General features: G+C 35.1%; 1 protein-coding gene across 2 annotated transcripts in view; it reads right to left on the bottom strand.

Moving 5' to 3' along the window:
- The window catches only part of CSMD1 (CUB and Sushi multiple domains 1), a 1,033,500-nt gene that overhangs the window by 103,409 nt on the left and 910,493 nt on the right, over positions 1–19,598 (bottom strand). For both annotated transcript variants that reach the window (XM_015284920.4, XM_015284921.4), the window contains exons 39-41: positions 18,405–18,474; positions 16,237–16,353; positions 11,135–11,344 (exon numbers count right to left, since the gene is read on the bottom strand). In XM_015284920.4, the coding sequence (XP_015140406.2) occupies positions 11,135–11,344; positions 16,237–16,353; positions 18,405–18,474 (397 nt within the window). The remainder of the gene's footprint in view (positions 1–11,134; positions 11,345–16,236; positions 16,354–18,404; positions 18,475–19,598) is intronic.

The raw sequence follows: 19,598 nt of genomic DNA, 5'->3' as shown, positions 1-19,598 counted from the left end.
CACAGACTTGCCAAACTGAGGTTAAGCATGTGCATTACTACAATGAATTATACTTTACTTGACTTTACTTGACTATCACAATTTGTATATCCATTACATTGTAAATGAGTACAACAATAAATCAGCATACAATCATAACAATTGTTGAAATATTTTCACACATAAACAGTACAGTAACTATTCTAATAACATATAACATTATCATTCATTCATTAAAACTTTATGAAATGTAGCATTTTCACAAGCCACTGAACTTTTTCATATATATTATGTTATTCAAACATTATCACCCGACCAAAGAAAGGTAGATAGAGAACTAATGGAAAAGTATAAAGTCAGTGAATATCATCAAGATCACAGAAATCAACAAAAATATACCAAGTAAAATGTTCCTTCTAGAGATACGTCCATGCAAAAAAAATCATTCTAATGATTCATCATATATAATGTTGGAGTTTATGTTTTCAAAGACCTCAAATAATAATGTTTGTATTTAATTAATATAAAATAGTATGATGAACATTCAGAGAGAACCTTTATTAATAACAGTCACTGAGATACAAAGACAATGCAAAAGTACATTTTTGCATATTGGAGATATATTCCTTAAAATATTTAAATAATAAGTAGTTCTACAGGAACCAAAAAAAGATGAGTTTTTTAAAATTGGTATGCAGAATCACTCATAAATGAGCAATTTCACATAGATAGGATAAGCAAGTAGCTGTCTGTTAAGTACCTATTATTGAGGAAATTAATGTCTTGAATCCTGTGCATTCAATTTAAAGTTATGAAATACTGCTGTCAGAAGAAAGGAACGTTCAAATGTACAATAATTGCAGCTATTACATAAACATACAGTTAATATAAACATACGTTTTTAAGTCCATGCTCTAAATGTACAGTAAGAGAGATTAAGATCATATATTTGAAGTATTTTGTTATTTTTTCAAAGCTAATCATGACAATATAACAATATAAATCTTCAATATGAGAATATTTACTTACTACTATCAATTAGATTATTTAAATAAGCCATTTCAGCGTAGTGAAACAACACATTAAGTGTGTTGTGGTTAAGTGCCTACTTTAAAGTAAAGTTTGTAGTTAATTGCTTCGCTGAAGTATAGGTACTGTCATATTGCAAGTTGCAGAACTATTTCAAAATCATCAAAGAAATCAGACACTCCTGCCATCAAATAACAAAAAAACAAACAGGTTTTTTTTTTTTTTTTAATAATTAAAGTTTAACAATCTGAATTAATTGCTATTGGAAAGAAGATACAAAAATCTTTATTCAGCCCTAATTAGTGTTCATTAAAATCTTGTGTTAAATCTCATTAACTTTTAAGAGTATTATTACTCTTGCTATCATTATTCAGATAGCACTATTAAAGCTAATATCATGAACATCATTATGAATTCATTATCAACATCTTTCAGCAAAACAGATGACTAGAAAGATTATTTAAGATTAAAGAACTTACCAAGATTAATTGATAAAATTATGTAAAAATCTACTTTAAAAATAAAGTTAAAAAAAAAAAAAGCAATAAAGGAATACTCTGGTTTTTAAGAAAGGTGGAAAGGAAGATGTGGGTGACTACACACCAGTGAGCCTCACCTCTGTGACTGGGAAGATCATGAAATAGATCCTCCTGGAATGGTGAGGTACATGCAAGATGAGGACATGACCTGAGACAGCCAGGACAGCTTCACAAACTGGCCTATGGTGGCTTCAGCAGACAAAGTAAGAAAAACTGATGTCATCGACCCAGACTTCTGCAAGGCCTTTCATATGGTTCCGCAATTTTATAAAATTATATATATATATTTTTTACAGCAGAAAAAAACAAACAGCAATCTCTAAAGCCTGAAAGGAAGCCTAACATAAAGGAAATCTGTGAGAAAGATTTAATTCCGGCCCTGTAGGTTGTCAAATATTTGAATTTTAAAATGATCTCTTGTATTGACATTTGACATTTCTTTGTGCAATATATTTTCCACTGGTGAGAAAAGAATGCAAATCATGCAAGAATATAATTGATTCTCTGCTATCTTGCTTTTATGATTTAAATATACTGATTTTATAATTTAAATGTATTTTCTACGTTACACTAGCATCGGGTTGACTTATTTTGCAAATGCTACAAAAATCTATTACAATTTAATGTGGAAATAATTATTTATAGAAAAATTGCATTAGCAGACAACTGAGAACACAAATACTCAAATGTTAAGAAAGCTCACAATTAGGACAAAACATTATTTTTGGAGATGGAATGTACCAGGAATAAAATCAAAAAAACACGCATTAATTTTGTCATGAGTTATAAAATCATTTTCTATGAGCCCCCATAAGATATTGCTCACTTCGATTAGTATTTCCTCCTTAGGACAACTTCTGAAATCATATTTAGAAGAAAACATGAAAAAAAATGTTTAGAAAAAACATTTCCAACAGATCCCTTTTTCCTTCCAAGATTCTTTTGTCTCTAAAAGTCCATCATAATTATCCTTTTGCTAGACAGAATTTGTAAGATTTAATATGTTTTAATCATATTGTGTATGTACATGAATGCATTTGTGCTGTATTTCCTGGAATGCACTGCTCTCCAAACGTAACAAGGTGAGAGATTCTCACCTCATACTCAGCTTTTCAGTATACTGAAATTCAAAATAGAATGAATTCTAGTCATAGGAACTACAATTCACACAGTAAAGATAATGTAAATAAAATATTTGTCTGTTTCCAATAAAGACGTCTTAGTCCAAATGAGAAAGTTATGTAAAAAAAAAGTTATGTTCCAGAAATATTAAAAGGCTGGAAAAACAAACTACAGCCAGAGATTAAAATCCACAAAGATTTCTTTCAACCATTAGACTAACTGTATTATTCTGTGTCCTAAATTCTGTAGTTAATTCCACAGAGGCCATAACATTTATTTCTCCTGACCTAGCAAATATCATGAGTCATTCCAGCTATATGCAGATCATCTATGCTGAGCCTGTCATTCATCAGCTTGACTTGCCATTCAACCTTCTATGACTGTCTTCTGTGTGATATCTTCCCCTGCACGCTTAGGCTGTTTGCACCTCAGATACTGAAATTCAGCAAATGCAGCCATCTCAGTAAGTCAAATATCCCAAAAAACATTCTTCTAATTATCTCTTTGCTGCTTTTCATAGGTGGCAAAACCACACTAAGGATAACTAAAAGCCACAATTCCTCAATGTTTCTGTTTTTTCAATTAAACAGTAGAATACTTTATTTGTTTATTTGAACAAATGAACAATTTGAATAAGTTTATTTGACCTGCTTCTTAGTTCAAGATGTAATCAGTATGAACTTTCATCTTGCTATAGATAAAAGGTTTAAAAACAGATACAAATTCAGTAACTCAGTCTTGACATAATGGAATGCCCACTATTCCTTATGTAATTCAATTCTAAAGCTGAAGTGATAACAAAATACAAAAACATCAGAGCACAAAGACCTGGCTGTCAATGGTACTCAGAGATGTAACTTCCCTATGATTCTGCTAAGTGCAGGAAGCTTTTTTATGACATTTAGGAATACATAATACCTAACTTATTCAGCTTATATATTAAAATCCTGAACCATAAGAATTCACCGAGTAGCAGAATTCACTGAGCCAGATTGGCCAAAGTTCTGTCCCATGGGATGTGGTGCCATGCTGAACAATAAAACTGAGGGGATTGGCGGGAGTGGGGGGCTGCCATTATTCAGAAACTGGCTGGGTCAGCAGGTGGTGAACAATTTCACTGTGCCTCATTTGTTTTATATATTCAAAGGACTGGTGTGGTTTAACCCAGCAGGCAGCTGAGTACCACACAGCTTACTGTGTGGCTTACAGCTTAGTTCACTTACTGTCCTCTCCCAGTGGGATGAGGGAGAGAATCTGAGAAAAAGGTAAACCCATGGTTTGAATTAGAGGCTGTTTAATAAGACAGAAAAGGAAGGGAAAATAATAACTAATGAATATTCAAAACAAGTGATGCACGATGCAGTTGTTCACCTCTGTGATAACTGTCAGAAAATAACTGCTTTTTTACTTGTAGATAATATACTGGGACATCAGAAATAGACTAGAAGCAATCTGAAACAAATATGTAAAAATCTCAGGTCCTCAGATTGATCTCTTTTGCTCTACAAGTTTATTCCTATAGAAATGATAAACGAGGAGAAAAGCAGGACTTTCTAAATATTTGGTATAAATTATGCCTGTTTAATTCTTTGCCAATTCAGTATAGATCTGTCCTGTCTAATCCCTTGTCAAAATTGGTGTGAGAATGCTACATTTGCTTGCAATATCATTTACTATCCAATTTTATGCACAATCTTTACTTAGTTCCAAAAACCATTTGTTCCTTGTTATTTAAGGACTAAATGTTAGATGCTTATTTTAGGCACCTTAAGGAATTAAATACTTTTTAAAATCTGCTTCTTGGAAATCATATCAAGTATCAAAAGGCTATTTTGTTTCATTTACCTGTGCAGTGGGAGGGATCGATTCAGTATATTGCTTTGTCAGCCACTGAAGAAATGAAGTTTTTTTTATTATTATTATTTTAATATACATATGTGTACTACTATTACACGTCCTCATAATATCTATACAATTTATGTTGACTTAAGCTTGAGCACTACATTCTTAGATACTAAATTGATTAAGCACTATCTGAACTGCCTTATTTCCAGTACTTCTAAGCCTGTAAAACATAATCAATACTCTTTCTGTCAAGAGTAAAATGCCATAGGCTTTATGTCATTTATGTATCCAACAGTGCAAGATCTCAGAGTTCTGAAATAGTCTGGGCTTGCTTCAGCCTGAGCTAGATTTAACTTCTTTTAACTATTGCTTGCAGCCGACTGATTATTACCCAAAATATTCTCCAAATATTGTGCACGGTAAAGGTCTGGCAAGACCTGTCAGTCAGTGCTTAATAACAATAGTCTTTATAGTAATTGAAGCTGGAGAAAGAAATATTCAAAGTCTAGTGGGGCAACAGTAGGAAAGAAACAGATCATGATAATAAAGACATTTAAACATTAATCATAGTCAGACTGAAGACGGAAGAGTAAAATACCCATCCCCATCATGAACACCACAGTTTTCCTAGAAAAGATCTCAGGATGCTGATGACTGCTTCTCCAGGTCAAGAGAGAAGCTGTCAGCATTAGGCTCCAGAAGAATACTAGAAGGGTGAACATAATACAGAAGAAATAGAGTGGAAATAAGATTTTGTGTAACAATTTCAACTTGCATATCAACTTTGCATTTATTTATTTTTTTTCTCTGAGCTAATTGACTTGAACTTTTTAACTGTTAAAACATAAATTGGACTAAGAATCTTTGAATCACAGAATCATCAAGGCTGGAAAAAAAAAACACTAAGATCATCTATTCTAATCATCAACCCTTTCCCACTAACCAGGTTATTCATTGTCACATCTACACATTTCTTGAACAACTCCAGGGACAGTGACTCCACCACCTCTCTGGGCAGCCTGTTCCAAAGCCTCACCACTCTTTCCGAGAATAAGTTTTTCCTAAAATCCAAACTGAACCTCCCACGTTGCAAGTTAAGGTCACTACGTCTTGTCCTATCACTCTTATCTAGGAGTAGAAGCTGACCCCCATCTGGCCCATAAGAAGACTTTCAATATGAAATCCATGCCAAAATCTAAACCTCCCTCCCACATCTATGTCCCATGACTAACAATTAGACGAGATGCAGTTTGTTAAAACATGCTTCAAAATGGAAAAAAATACCCGTGGACAATGGATTATCTTCCCTCCCAGTGAGGGCACTACTTCAGATCTGTTACCTATGCTACTATTATTGGTTTCTAAATGTTTCTAGGAACTGTGGAATTTGACTTGATTCAAAATCAGGTTCAAAATTTCAAAACAGAAGTATACCAAGATGTATAACATTCAGACAGACATTACAATTGTGTACACCTTGTCATCAAAGCAAATCAGGATATGAATTAATTGATGTTCGACTTACTAAAAGAAAAATTAACAGTAAAATTTCCAATCAGGAAGGAAGGATAAGGAAAGAAAGATATTTTGGAGCAGTAAAGACCTAGTTTTTGAAGTCCAGTTGCAGCAACCACAGACTGACTAAAAGGAAGAGGGAGAAATCCAGCAGTCTAATTTCAAAAGAAGTGGGAAAATTCAGACATAATTGGGAAGATAACTAAATTGAAATGTCAATAGGTGTGAGATTGGAAAGGAAAAAAATCAAATACTAAAAGCAACCTGCACTTTGCATGAAGAAAATTTAAGCAGCCATTATACACTTGGCATGAAAAAAAGAAATAAAGCAGTCATTAAAATTGCCCAATTGCAAACCACTGGGATTTGCTGTCAGAGAACATCAGAGGAATGGTGAATACTCTAAATCACAAAACTTCAAGAACATTTTATTCTTAGATTATGAATACCTTGAATCAAAAGTACATTTTCTACATGGTGACAGGCAAGTTATTTGTGCTTTATATGAACTATAAAATATGATAATTTTTTGAAGATTTACAAAAGGAGAAATGGTAGCAACAGAGATAGCCAGTGCAATCTGAAAACACAGAGACAACAGAGTGAATTAGTGTTATCTAAAGAAAAACAAACACATTCAAGAGATTTCATTTTGAAAGAGCAGAAGATGAAAACCTGCTTGTAGAATGCATAAAAGGAAGTAGATGGAAGAGGGAAGATATGTAGAGTGAGTTTATTTGGTAGATCCTAATCACTTCAAAAGAGAATGTGCCATTGCTAGCAACAATTCTCAATAGAAAAATAATAAGTACCTTGTAACATAATTTAATACTCATTCTAGAATATTTTATAGAAGTGTATTTTGTTGTGTATATTCTTTTTTCAAGTTTTAAATTAAGTATGTTTTTCTTAATCCATAGACTAAAACACTACATTCTCAAAAAGGCATTCAGGAATGAGTCACCACAGGCTTTAAGAGGTGAAGAATATTACATACTACTGAACTGAATGATTGTCTTTACTGCAGAAATAGTTTTGTTTATCACTCATGGGGATGTGTTCAGTAATACAAATACATCCAGAAATTAGCATTTTAAGAAACAAAGTTTTGAATACTGATTATATTCTATATTTGAAATTTGAATGATTCAAATGTCAGTTAATTTAACTGTATCTCTATCCTTGCTCTAAATTTTCTATCTTCCATAGACTATCAGGATAATTCCTTAAGTCAGTACATTCTTATCAAATTATTATTACTTCTGAGAACTTCATGGCTTTTTTTCAATATTTGTCATATAATTCTGACATTGCAAAATACACAAGCTTCCAAATTTTTATGAAATATTTTTTGATGTTTTTCCTTTATGCCAGAAATACTGCAACAGAATTTTCTCTTTCACTTAAAAAGCATTTCATGTTACACCTATCTAATTATTATTATTATTTTTATTTCATAAAGCATTGTTCAAGTTTTACATGCATTTCTGTTTTTCTATTTAAATGAGGACAAGTTTTCAATGAATTGATGATGAGTCAATCATTATAACATTTCTGTCATTAGCTAATAGGTTGCAACTGGGAGACACAGAAAGAAAGCAATGCCTTTAAAGAGGAGGTGGTATTAACATGACAAGGTTGAAGTAAAGCAAAAAAACCCAACATATTTCTCATATTGTCATTTACCTCTGACCAGATAAAGAAATGTTTTTGGACACAGTGGAGAAGGAGAATAGAAGAAATGAGTAATTCTGATCTCAATTCATCAGCCTTTTAAAAATATTCAATAAAGTTAATGCATTAATATAATGGATTTTTAAATTATGAGGGGTCCCTTATACAAAACTGGTTGTACCTCTGTGAGAGCATATTTCAGAAAAACTAAAAAAAAAATAAACAAACAACAAAAAACCCACAAACCACTGAGAAGCAGCTGTGAGAAAACAGGAGAGAAAAAAAAAAAAAACCCTACAGACATCAAGAAGGGATGCTTCACCAAGGACAGATCTTGCCTGACCAATCTGGTGGCCTTCTATGTTGGAGTGACAGCTTCGGTGGATTGGGAAGGGGTGATGGATGTAATCTACCTGGAATTCTGCAAAGCCTTTGACATGGCCCCTCACCACATTCTTTTCTCTAAATTGGAGAGGTGTGGATTTGAAGGATGGACTGTTGAGTGGATTAGGAATTGGATGGCTGGACACAGACAAAGGGTTGTGATCAATGGTTCTGTGTCAGGGTGGAGGCCGGTCACAAGTGGTGTCCCTCAGGGGTTTGTCTTGGGACCGGTGCTCTTCAACATCTTCATCAGTGACACAGATGATGGCACTGAGTGCACCCTCAGCAAGTTTGCAGACAACACCAAGCTGAGTGCAGTCGATACACTGAAAGGAAGGGAAGCCATCCAGAGGGACCTGGACAGGCTGGAGAAGTGGGCCCATGAGAACCTAATGAGGGTCAATAAGGCCAAGTGCAGAGTGCTGCAATTGGGTCAGGGCAATCCCAGGTATTTATACAAAGTGGGGGAAGATCTCCTTGAGAGTAGCCCTGCGGAGAAGGACTTGTGGGTCCTGGTAGATGAGAAGCTGGACATGAGACAGCAGTGTGCACTTGCAGCCCGGAAGGCCAACTGTATTCTGGGCTGCATTAAAAAAGGGGTGGCCAGCAGGGAGAGGGAGGTGATTGGCCCCCTCTACTCAGCTCTTGTGAGGCCACACCTGGAGTACTGCGTCCAGGCCTGGGGCCCCCAGTACAGGAAGGACATGGAGCTCTTGGAACAGGTCCAGAGGAGGGCCACTAAGATGATCAGAAAGCTGGAGCACCTCTCCTGTGAGGAAAGGTTGAGGGAAATGGGATTGTTTAGTTTGGAGAAGAGAAGGCTCTGGGGAGACCGCATTGCAGCCTTTGAGTACTTGACGGGAGCATATAAACAGGAAGGGGAATGGCTGTTTACGAGGGCGGATGGTGATAGGACAAGCGGGAATGGTCTTAAACTGAGACAGGGGAGGTTTAGGTTGGATATTAGGAGAAAGTTTTTCACACAGAGGGTGGTGACACATTGGAACAGGTTGCCCAAGGAGGTTGTGGATGCTCCATCCCTGGAGGCATTCAAGGCCAGGCTGGATGTGGCTCTGGGCAGCCTGGTCCAGTGGTTGGTGACCCTGCACATAGCAGGAGGGTTGAAACTAGATGATCATTGTGGTCCTTTTCAACACAGGCCATTCTATGACTGTACGAAGGGGGTGAATTTGCCCCAGGTGCTGGAGCAGAGATTCCCCTGTATTCAGTGGAGAAAACAGCAGTGAAGCAAGTGAATGTAACCTGAAGGAAAATGCGGCCCGCAGATAGCCTCAATAGAGAAGGTTCCTGGTCAGAACTGCAGCCCATGGGGGATCCATGCAGACCATTCCTGATGGATGTACCCCATTGTACAGACCTATGTTGCAGCACTTCTTAAGGAACTGCAGTCTGGTGGAAGCTCACACTGGATCATTTCATGAAGAACTTCACAAGGGAAGTTATGATGAAGAGGGTGAAAAAGCACAAGGAGGAAGGAGAAGCAGATGATGAAGTGTTATTGACTGACCATAGTACCTTTTTACCCTGCACCACATGGAGAGCAGAGGTAGAATAAGGGGAAGGGGAATTGGGTACTTTTCATTTACCTTTCATTCTCACTGCTCTACACTGTTATTAATTGGCAACAAATTATTTAAATCTTCCCCGTGCTCAGTCTGTTTTGCCCATGATGGTAATTGGTGTGTGATCTCCCTGTCCTTATCTCTAGCCATGAGCTGTTTGATTGTCCTCCTGTCCAGTTGAGGGACAGGAATAAGAGAGAACTACTTGATTGTCATCTGACCTCTAGTCAAGGTTAACTCATCACAGTGCCATCTTGTACTTTGATCTGTACTATCATTTCCATAATCATCAACAAACATCAGTGTCCTTGCTAAAATCACTGAACACCATGTACAGTAAGTCCATTTTCTTCAAGATATACAAGAAGACATAAAGATAGAAAAGATATTTTGACTAAAAAGCACACAAATTATTTTCTTGTCCCCTTGTTCAAAGTGTCATAAAGTAGTGATCACAAGAATATGAATGTATGCTTTCTATGGAAGGGGATAGAAAACTTAGTGGAGCAAAATGGAACGTTCCCTCCAAATCTGAAGGTATTACACAAACAATTTAACTCTTAATTTCATGATATGAATTCCTGTCAGTTAGGACTTATGTATATGAGCTTATAAAGACCCATTGATTTTGTAGATATGATCTAACTGTTACTATATATCTGCATACATACAGAAATATCTACATATTTATATAAATATAGGCTTGTATAGATATGTATTAAAAACTTAGTTAGGAAGTTGGTAGTCTAAAACAAAGTGACATTGAACTAGTCATAATATTTTGCTAGTCTCTTCAGATCCTGTAATGAAATTTAATAGCTTTCAGCAAGATTGTTTCAAAATTTTTGAAATATGCCCAAAGTCATGACATTTTAATGTCCTTAATGGAAGGGGAAAAAAATGGCCATGCAGATGGATAAAAAATCCAACAGAAGACCATAAAAATGTCACACATTCAAATACTGAATATACCATTTGACAAAATAGATACAGAACTGTTTTCATTTTTTTGTTATTTTTCTATATCTATACTGGAAAAATAAAATTTCATCAAAATTTTTAAAAGAACTCATATTTTACTTCAAAATCCTCATTCATTATATCAAGCATAGTAAGGACATATAAATTGGAAAACAAGACAGCCAATCATTTGGTATTATGCCAGAACAGGCAGCATCGTCTAGTAACAGTACACTAAAACAGGGTGGAAGGGGGTATTCGCTAAGTGACTTTTCAGCCATGACCTTGCCTTCAGGCTTTTACATCAGTAAAAACAAGATTTCAATTCAATTGAGAAAGAGCTTAATCTATGGATGAGACAAAATAGAAATTTAGTTTCTTTAATCTATGCAATTTAAAATGTTACAAAATACAAATAAATCATATAAGTAAATTAAAAAATATCTTGTAAAGCTTTGGTTTTCATTTTTTACCATAAATTTCACTGTGATATTTCCAGCTTACCTTGGTATGTCAACTTAAATCCTTGCCTGTTTTCTGAGTGATCACTGTAAAAATGGACAAGTGTTTCATGAGTAGTACTTAGTAAAGGTGATGGGAGTTCCATTCCACTAAATTGGCCAATCATAGAGCTGGTGTGGTAAGGCCCATTCTGAATTTCAAGAAAATCATGATTTGCTTCAGTAGAGAAATTTAGAAATTGAATATGTGCACCTGCAGCAAAAGGAAAAGAAATAAAGGAAGAAAGAGGGAAAGAGGAAAAGTGAGAAAGAAAGACAGAGACAAGGAAGGAAGGAAGGAAAAAAAAAGGAAAAGTAAAAATGTTTATTTCTACAGCATTTAAATACGCAAAAAAAAAAAAGTCATAACTATTATTAGCAGTATGTTTATATTTCAGTCAGTACTCAAAGTAGGATACGTAAATTTATGGAAAAGCAGTTGTTTTGCATGAGTGCAAGCTTTTATTTTGTTGTTGTTGTTGTTTGTTTCTATCATATCATAAACTTCTAAATAATAATCACACATTAAAGGATCAATGAAAGGAAATCACAAAGTCAGTGACTTGGTATTTGTCAAGGTCCTAAACTGGCCTATGGAAGCACTCAAGAAAGGTGCATATCACAAATCCTGCTGTGCCACAAAATGCTCAGATACTTCTGAAATAGCATTTCTCTACAGCAGGACATGCCTCTGAAGAGCTTGGAGTGGAATAAAACAAAATGACTGAGTTAAAGTGATGTGAAATACTAAATGCCATAAGCTTCTCCCTGACTCTCTCATTTAGCAGTAGAGATATATTCTTCATCTCAGAAGAATATCATGTAGATTAATTATAAGGGTAATTAGTTCATTACTTTTTGTTCTATAATTCCTTTCTTTTGCTCAGTGATTTGATATCTAATCATTTACACAAAAAAGATATATATGTATATATTTACAGGAGGAGAAAATAAATAAATCATTATAAATCATTACATAAACTGTTAGGCCACTCATAAGAGTACAGGATATTTAGCTCTAGTATCTTTTCTGCAGTACAAGAGAAATAAGAATAAGTCAGTTCCTGAATAGCAAAAATTATTCCAAGGCTATCAATAGAGAGACACATACCGAACACATCAAAGTGTCAGTATCAGACATCTCCTGTATGGTGTCTGATATGGTTAGTTTAACTTGAATGAAGTCACCTATTTTACAATGCTTTTGGGATTTAAGATGAGGTAGAGCACCAAGCAGCTGGGAGACATCTTGTCATCAGCATCAGCTTTTAATGATTCAGACCAGAGATTTTATAACAACACCATGGGACTTTGAAAGAGATTTGACATATCCTTGATGTTATACTTTTGCTATAAGTGACAAGCATCTGATTCTACTTCCTACATATCTAGGAAAGAGATACAAGCTTTCCAGTACCCGAAGGGGGGCTACAGGAAAGCTGGGGACTTTTTACAAGGGCATGAAGTGATAGGATGAGGGGAAATGGCTTTAAAATGGAAGAGACTAGATATCAGGAAGAAATTCTTTACTGTCAGGGAGATAAGACACTGGAACAGGTTGCCCAAAGAGGTTGTGGATGCCCCCTCTCCTTTGAAACATTCAAGACCAGGCTGGATGGGGCTTTGAGAAACCTTGCCTAGTGGGAAGTGTCCCTGACTACAGCAGGGGGGTTGGAACTAGAAGATCTTAAAGGTCCCTTCCAACCCAAACCATTCTATGAATAAAAGTAGCCAAATTTTCTGTAACAGTCTCTAGTGAACCACTGAGTGCCTTTAAAATGGAATCAATCTTCTTCATTTACTTACTGAATTCCTGAGAAGGAATTTATACTGCTAGATGTACATACGTTCTAACTGGCGACTGTTCACAAGCGGTGTTTCCCTAGAGTCAGTACTGGGGTCTGTCCTGTTCAATATCTTTACTGATGACCAGGACAAGGAGACTGAGTGCACTCTCAGTAAACTTGCAGGTGACACCAAGCTGGGAGGAGGTGTTGATCTGTCTGAGGGTAGGAAGGCCCTACAGAGGGATCAGGACTGGCTGGATCAATGGGCTGAGGCCAGTGAGACGAAGTGCAAATAGACCACATGCTGTATCCTGTACTTTGGCTACAACAACCCCAGGCTATGCTACAGGCTTGGGGCAGAGTGGCTGGAAGACTGTGGGGAAGAAATGAATTTGGGAGTGCTGGTCAACACTTAGCTGAACACGAGCCAGCAGTGAGCCCAAGTGCCCAAGAAAGCCAGTGGCATCTTTGCTTGTATCAGAAATAGCGTTGCCAGCAGGAGCAAGATATGATCAATCCTCTGTACTCAGCATAGGTGAGGCTGCATCTTGCATACTTTTTTCAGTTTTGGGCTGCTTACTACAAGAAAGACATTGAGGCTCTGGAGTGTGTCCAGAGAAGGACAACAATGCTGGTGAGGGGCCTGGAGCACAAGTCTTATGAGGAGTGGCTCAGGGAACTGGGAATTATTTAGTCTGGAGAAAAAGAGGCTCAGGGGAGACCTTATCGCCCTCTACAACTACGTGAAAGGAGGTTTGTATTTGGCTTACGATTGTATATGGCTTACAATTAGCAATTTTATAAGTCAAATAAAGTGGTTTCTACACAAAATCATTACTTACATAAAATTATACACAACACAGCTAAAGAAAATTAATTATTATCCAGTCAGAAAGTAATTGTACTAGTTCCTGCTCTAATCTCAATGGGATTTCCTCCCTTGCTTGAGTAGACCCTAAATAATGAGAATTAGCTGAGCTAATTTTTTAATAAATGTTAATTAGAAGATACCTGAAATCACTGAAAAATCACAACTCACTTGAAAAGATGTACTTTCAACCTATCACAAATGTTTGGATTTTCAGAGTGCTTTCTTTTTTAACTATCACTATATTTTCACATAATGAAGAGAGCAATAAACTTTGGGAGATTTTTAGCTCCTGCAATTTTACTGTTAGTTTGTTTAAGCACACCAGTGTGTTTGTACCTAGTCAATAAATCATGGGCTTCATCAAGTTACAAAGTTTGAATAAATAGCAGAGAAATGGATGGAAGTGAAGGAATATTTACTATGAGATGAAGTCACCTTGAGGTTAATTATATCAGCAGAATTTGAACAAGTCAGTACATGTTCATGCAAGTCCTCTAGCTCACTTTTTGTGCACAGTGCCACTCATTCAGTATCTTATTAAAATAATTGAAAACAGATCTTGGAACTTCATTAAATTTTGTAAGAATTTTCTTTGTTTCTGTGATTTGTTTTGACATGAAGGATGAATGTAGACAAACAGTTCCTTTGTCTACAGTTGACAAGCTTATACTCAAAATATTGGCCAAGATTTTGCAGTGGAAGCTATTGATCTGTGAAACATCATATCAATCACATTGACCAACCCTAGTGTAAAGACATTATCTGTGGATTACTTGAGGCACTTTGTGAAGAAAAAATACCTGCAGCAACTTCACAGTAAAAAATGTGTTTTTCCAGTATTTTTGAAAGCAATTATAGACCAATTGCAAGATTATTTTTACCCGTTAAATCCATTGCCAAACAAAATAATCTTTTATACTTTTCAGTTTGTTGCTACTTACAAATTTCTGAGAAGTGAGAGGGTTAATAATAGGATATAAGAAACTCCTGTGCAAATATTCCATGAAATTTTGTCCATATTTTCTACAAATGTAGCCTTAGAATGTAAAAACCAGCGCAGGGCTATTTGTAATTCTGATAGATAAGTTTAACCAAGTACACACTGAAAAATGAGAGGCATCTGTTTTAAGATTTCTGTTGAATTATTTTTAATCATTACTTTTTCCTCCATCTTGCTGTAGCTCCTGATATACATGATTTTGTAGTACAGAACATTTTTTGTGCAAAACTTTAAAAGGTTGTCTGACTTAAAATCAATAATAGCACATGTCCAAATTCAGTAGCTTTGTACATATGTTCAAGTATCTACAGGACTACAAATCACTGAACACACTCTTTCACATGCTTGTTTTAAGTCTCTCTCCCAATTAGTCCTCCTCACATTTACACTGAATCCTTTCAAGCATTTCTTGTAAGTAAGCATGAAGTATTGAACAACGATTTCTAACAGTTTCTGTCTGAAATCTTAAGAGTTGATAGGTACTAACATTTTCACACTGTTTTTCTCTAAAATTGATTATTATCAAGCCAGTTTTGGCAGCTGTGCTACCCTATGAGGGGATCAGACCTAAAACAATTTCTTTATATCATGCAACAATCTGTCTCTAATTTTGTTTTCAGACATGACAACCACTCTTCAAAATCTTCAGTAATGCTACAGTATGTCTACAAGTTAACTTAGCATAACATACTTGATGTAAGTAGTAGATCCTACTACATAAATGCCTGCCATAAAGCAAATTGAAAGCACACAAAATGAACTCATTTGCAGAGACAGGTGTAGTGAATTTAATATAAACTTTTAAAAATAGTTTTCCTATTTGAGAATTAGCATTGAATTCACAGTATGGGAATAACATTTCACAGCAAGAAAACTTATGCAGCTTTTATTTCTGATAATAACAGAAGAATGTTTTATACTGGAAGTTATAGATTGCTTGTTATCCATGATTATCTTCTTAACACTATTATTTCTTTCTGAAGATATTTTTGACAATGGTTATAAGGCAAACATTTTTCTGTTTGGCCACTGTTACCTGGGAGTTGGACTATAGTTTTAGAATGCTTTTAACCAAATTCAGAGTGCTAGAAATTATGTTTTGTCAATTATCTTATTATAAACAGTGTTCAAAGATCACTTGAAGAACTATGAATGGATCTTAAACAGAATACCTCAATTAAAATTAGAAGTTAAATTATCTGTTTTATCTGACATATATCTGTGCAGCAGATTTCATTTGCTTTGAAATAAGATTCTGAGACACACTGAGTTTTACAAATAACAAGTTGCTTTGCTGGACACACATTTCTAAACTGCGAAACATTTCCAACTCAGAATGGATTGACAGTACATTCAACTGGATATTATCTGTGTCATACTAGAAATTCTTATTTATAATAATCAGATTTACATATTTATAATTGCTTTCCAAATGTCAGTTTGCTTACCATATCCAATAGGCAATAAAATTTTCCATGTACAATCCAAGTTACTAGGGTAATTTCCAGGAAAACCCGGGCTTAGGATCACACCACCCATGTTTGTCAGAGTTCCACCACATTTAGCTATTAAAATAAAAAGAAAGTCACCATTCACTTTAGTATTACTGACTCTTAATATCTGCAATATGATTATTTCAAAAAACAATTTTATATTTTATCCTTGTGATTCCCATACAGCAAAATTTATCAAGCCTCATGAAAGAGGAAAAAAAAATCAAGTTAGAGTAAAATGCTTAATTCATGCAATATATTAACTGTGATTTTACTGTAACTCTGTAGTTTCATCTATAGAGTGGAAAACCCATTTTCTCAGACTGACAACTGTGCTTAAAAATGTCTGATGCTATGTTGAGATAGACTTCAGATTTGGAGGAACAGATCTGCAAGTAAGCTGAATTATGATCAAGATCCACGATACAGATCTATGCCTTCAGTGAAAAAGAAAAAAAAAAAAAGAAATTAAAAAACAACAAAGCAAGCAATCAAGTTCTCCAGTTCAGAAAGGATGGTCTAACTATATAAAAAGTTTGCCCTGCTTAGTGTCAGTGTATGTTTTCTTTAACAAGTTCATGTGCATAGAGAGTGAAAAGACATTTGCCTCATTTATGATGAGCTTAAGAAATTAAATAAAATCTTGTGATTTATTTTGATTATTTGAGGAAATTTAACACTAATCAAGCCTATGAGCCTTTCTGCCAGCTGTTACAATGATGTACCATCTGGCAAACACAACTGTGATACTGTGAATTGTGATAATTGCACTGAAAATTTGAGAATGGTCTACCAGATAGACCACATAAGAAATTGAATTTAAATTGGAAAAACTCAATCAAAAATCAGTCTCAAACATCTCAAATCTCTCTCCCTTTGTGATGTTAAATACAGCATCTAGTGAAAAAATAAAAATAAAATAATTTTCTCTTGCATTTCTAGAGAAAAAAACACAATATTTTAAGGGTTGATGGGTTTGTTCTGAGGGTTTATTTGCTTTTGTGGAACCATTTACACTTCCAAGAGAGTACAATTCCATGAACTGCTTAAAAATAGGAATTATGTTTAATTTTCATTAAAATGAAGATTCTCTCTCTCACACACACAAAGCCAAATTACTGAATAAAATGTCTTTTCCTTCAATTGATTTGAAGGAACTGACTTGCTTTCACGTTAACTGAGAGTGACTGCTTCTGCAGAATTTGAAAACTCAATTACTATGTAGGTAGGTTCAGCTATGATAAGGAATCTTTAAAACCATTTCACACTGATACTGTTGGATATCATACCCATGTTTTAAATGACAATAAAAAGAGCAGCCTTTGCTAACTGAATGTTAAAGTTAAAAGCATTCACGATGAATGTATTTCAAAGCTGAAGTCACAGAACATGATTCTGGAACTGTGCTTCCCTTCCCTTAATTTCTGCTTTATCTTGAAACAAACATGCCAAGAGACATCAGAATGTTGACTCTCAAACTTTGCTTAATCAAGAACCATTCAATAGAACAACCTTGTTACTCACAAAGGGAAAACACAGACCTGCTGAATAAGATCTTCATGTGCTTAAAGGGGAAGTTACTTTTTTTTTTTTTTTCTCCTTAAATTCAGCATTGTTTTGCAACTTTCTCAGATGAAAAGAGCCAGACTCTTTTTCACCCTTGCAACTCTTTGTCATTTCACCATCTCTGACGGTTTGGCGTCTGAGCTACTCTCCGCTGCAGGCAAACTGCCTGCTTCTTTGAGAAGTCTCATAGGCTTCTCCTGACCATCCTGATTTAGAAGGTTCTTCAGTCTCAGTGCACTGCAAACAGTAGATGCTGACTTCTTCTTTCTGAAGAAGATTCAGCCCATTTCAAAGCAGAATATTCATGACAAACAGTCGATGTCTAAGTTTCCTCTACCTATTTTCACAATTATTTTTTAAACAATATATACATTAAATATAAAATCGATTTTTGTTGTTATTTTCCATGTTTCATAGATATAAATAGAAACTTAACATGTGAAACAGAATTATGTGAAGGAACAATAGCACACAAAAAAACCAAAACAAACAAACAAAAAAAACCAGAAGTATTTTTGGATGTTCAGAACACACAGAAAACAAGGATGTATCCATACCAATGCAGAGAGGAGATGGATAGTTCCAGCGTCGAACTGTTCCTGGCATACAAGAGATATGAGAACGGCCCTGTTTGGAAAAGGAAAGATACTCATAATGAGACCTTCCACCAAAGAGGTCTACAGAGGACTTCCTTATCTTACCTACCTGTTTTCATGTATTACCAACTGTATTATAATCACTTTCATGTAAACTATTTTAAATACATCAGATTTCATCATCTTTTTCTACCGAATAAATGTTTTAAAACACTCATCATTTCAACAACTTGAAAATCTCTTCAAATTTCCAGGCTAAATACAAGACTCATTTCAAGAAAGAACCAGCTAACTATGTGCATTTGTATGGACAAATCAGTTTGCTCCCCATTTCATATCAACGTCCTGGTTCACATAATAGTTCACTATCAGCCTGAAACCTGAAGTACAGACAGAGAGAAATTTGCTCCACATCTGCTGCTACAGATGGTATGGATGTGGATCATGCCAAAACAGTCATCCACAATTACCAGCAGGGCTTGAACTCTCACATGCCCTCACAATATGACACACTGCACACATGCAATATCTTGGCAGAGAGCTATAGAAGTAAAAATGCCTTTTTATTTTGCTGTCATTTTTGACTTATGCTGCCTATATTTAAGAAATATCACATGTACGAAACAGAATCACATGGTAGGTAGCAGTGAGAAAATGACATGGCTGTAATTTGCAAAATTTATTCCTATGTATGTCAGGGTGGCTGCCCTGAAATGACTACAGACTGCTTCCAGTTTTACTTGCACCAGCAACAGTTCAAGTAGAAGACTTAAGAGTAGCACAAGCAGAAGTTTGTTTGTTTGTTTGTTTTGTCAGTCCTGTCCTCAGTTTATGCTATCTGCTGTTGTAATACAAAAACTGAATATATTGGCAGGAGTGAAAGTCTGATGTAATGACTGAGGTATGGGACTGAGAGCTAGGTATAGTTCTGGTGTTATTCATTTTGATATGTGAATTTGGGGAAGTTGGATCTTTCTCTTTTTTTTTTTTTTTTTTTTTTCCATTTAGTAAGGTAGCATATTTTGGCAATTTAATATTAAATTTTATTTGAATTTTAATTGTCCAAAGCAATCAATTTCTCAAAAAAATATGATTAAGATAGAATGAGTAAACTAGTAAAAGAAAATTCATTTGTTGAATTTGTTTTCATTTGGT

The sequence above is a fragment of the Gallus gallus genome, chromosome 3 (genome assembly GCF_016699485.2).
Source record: "Gallus gallus isolate bGalGal1 chromosome 3, bGalGal1.mat.broiler.GRCg7b, whole genome shotgun sequence".
Classification (NCBI taxonomy): domain Eukaryota; kingdom Metazoa; phylum Chordata; class Aves; order Galliformes; family Phasianidae; genus Gallus; species Gallus gallus.
This window is presented reverse-complemented; position numbering and strand designations above follow the sequence as displayed.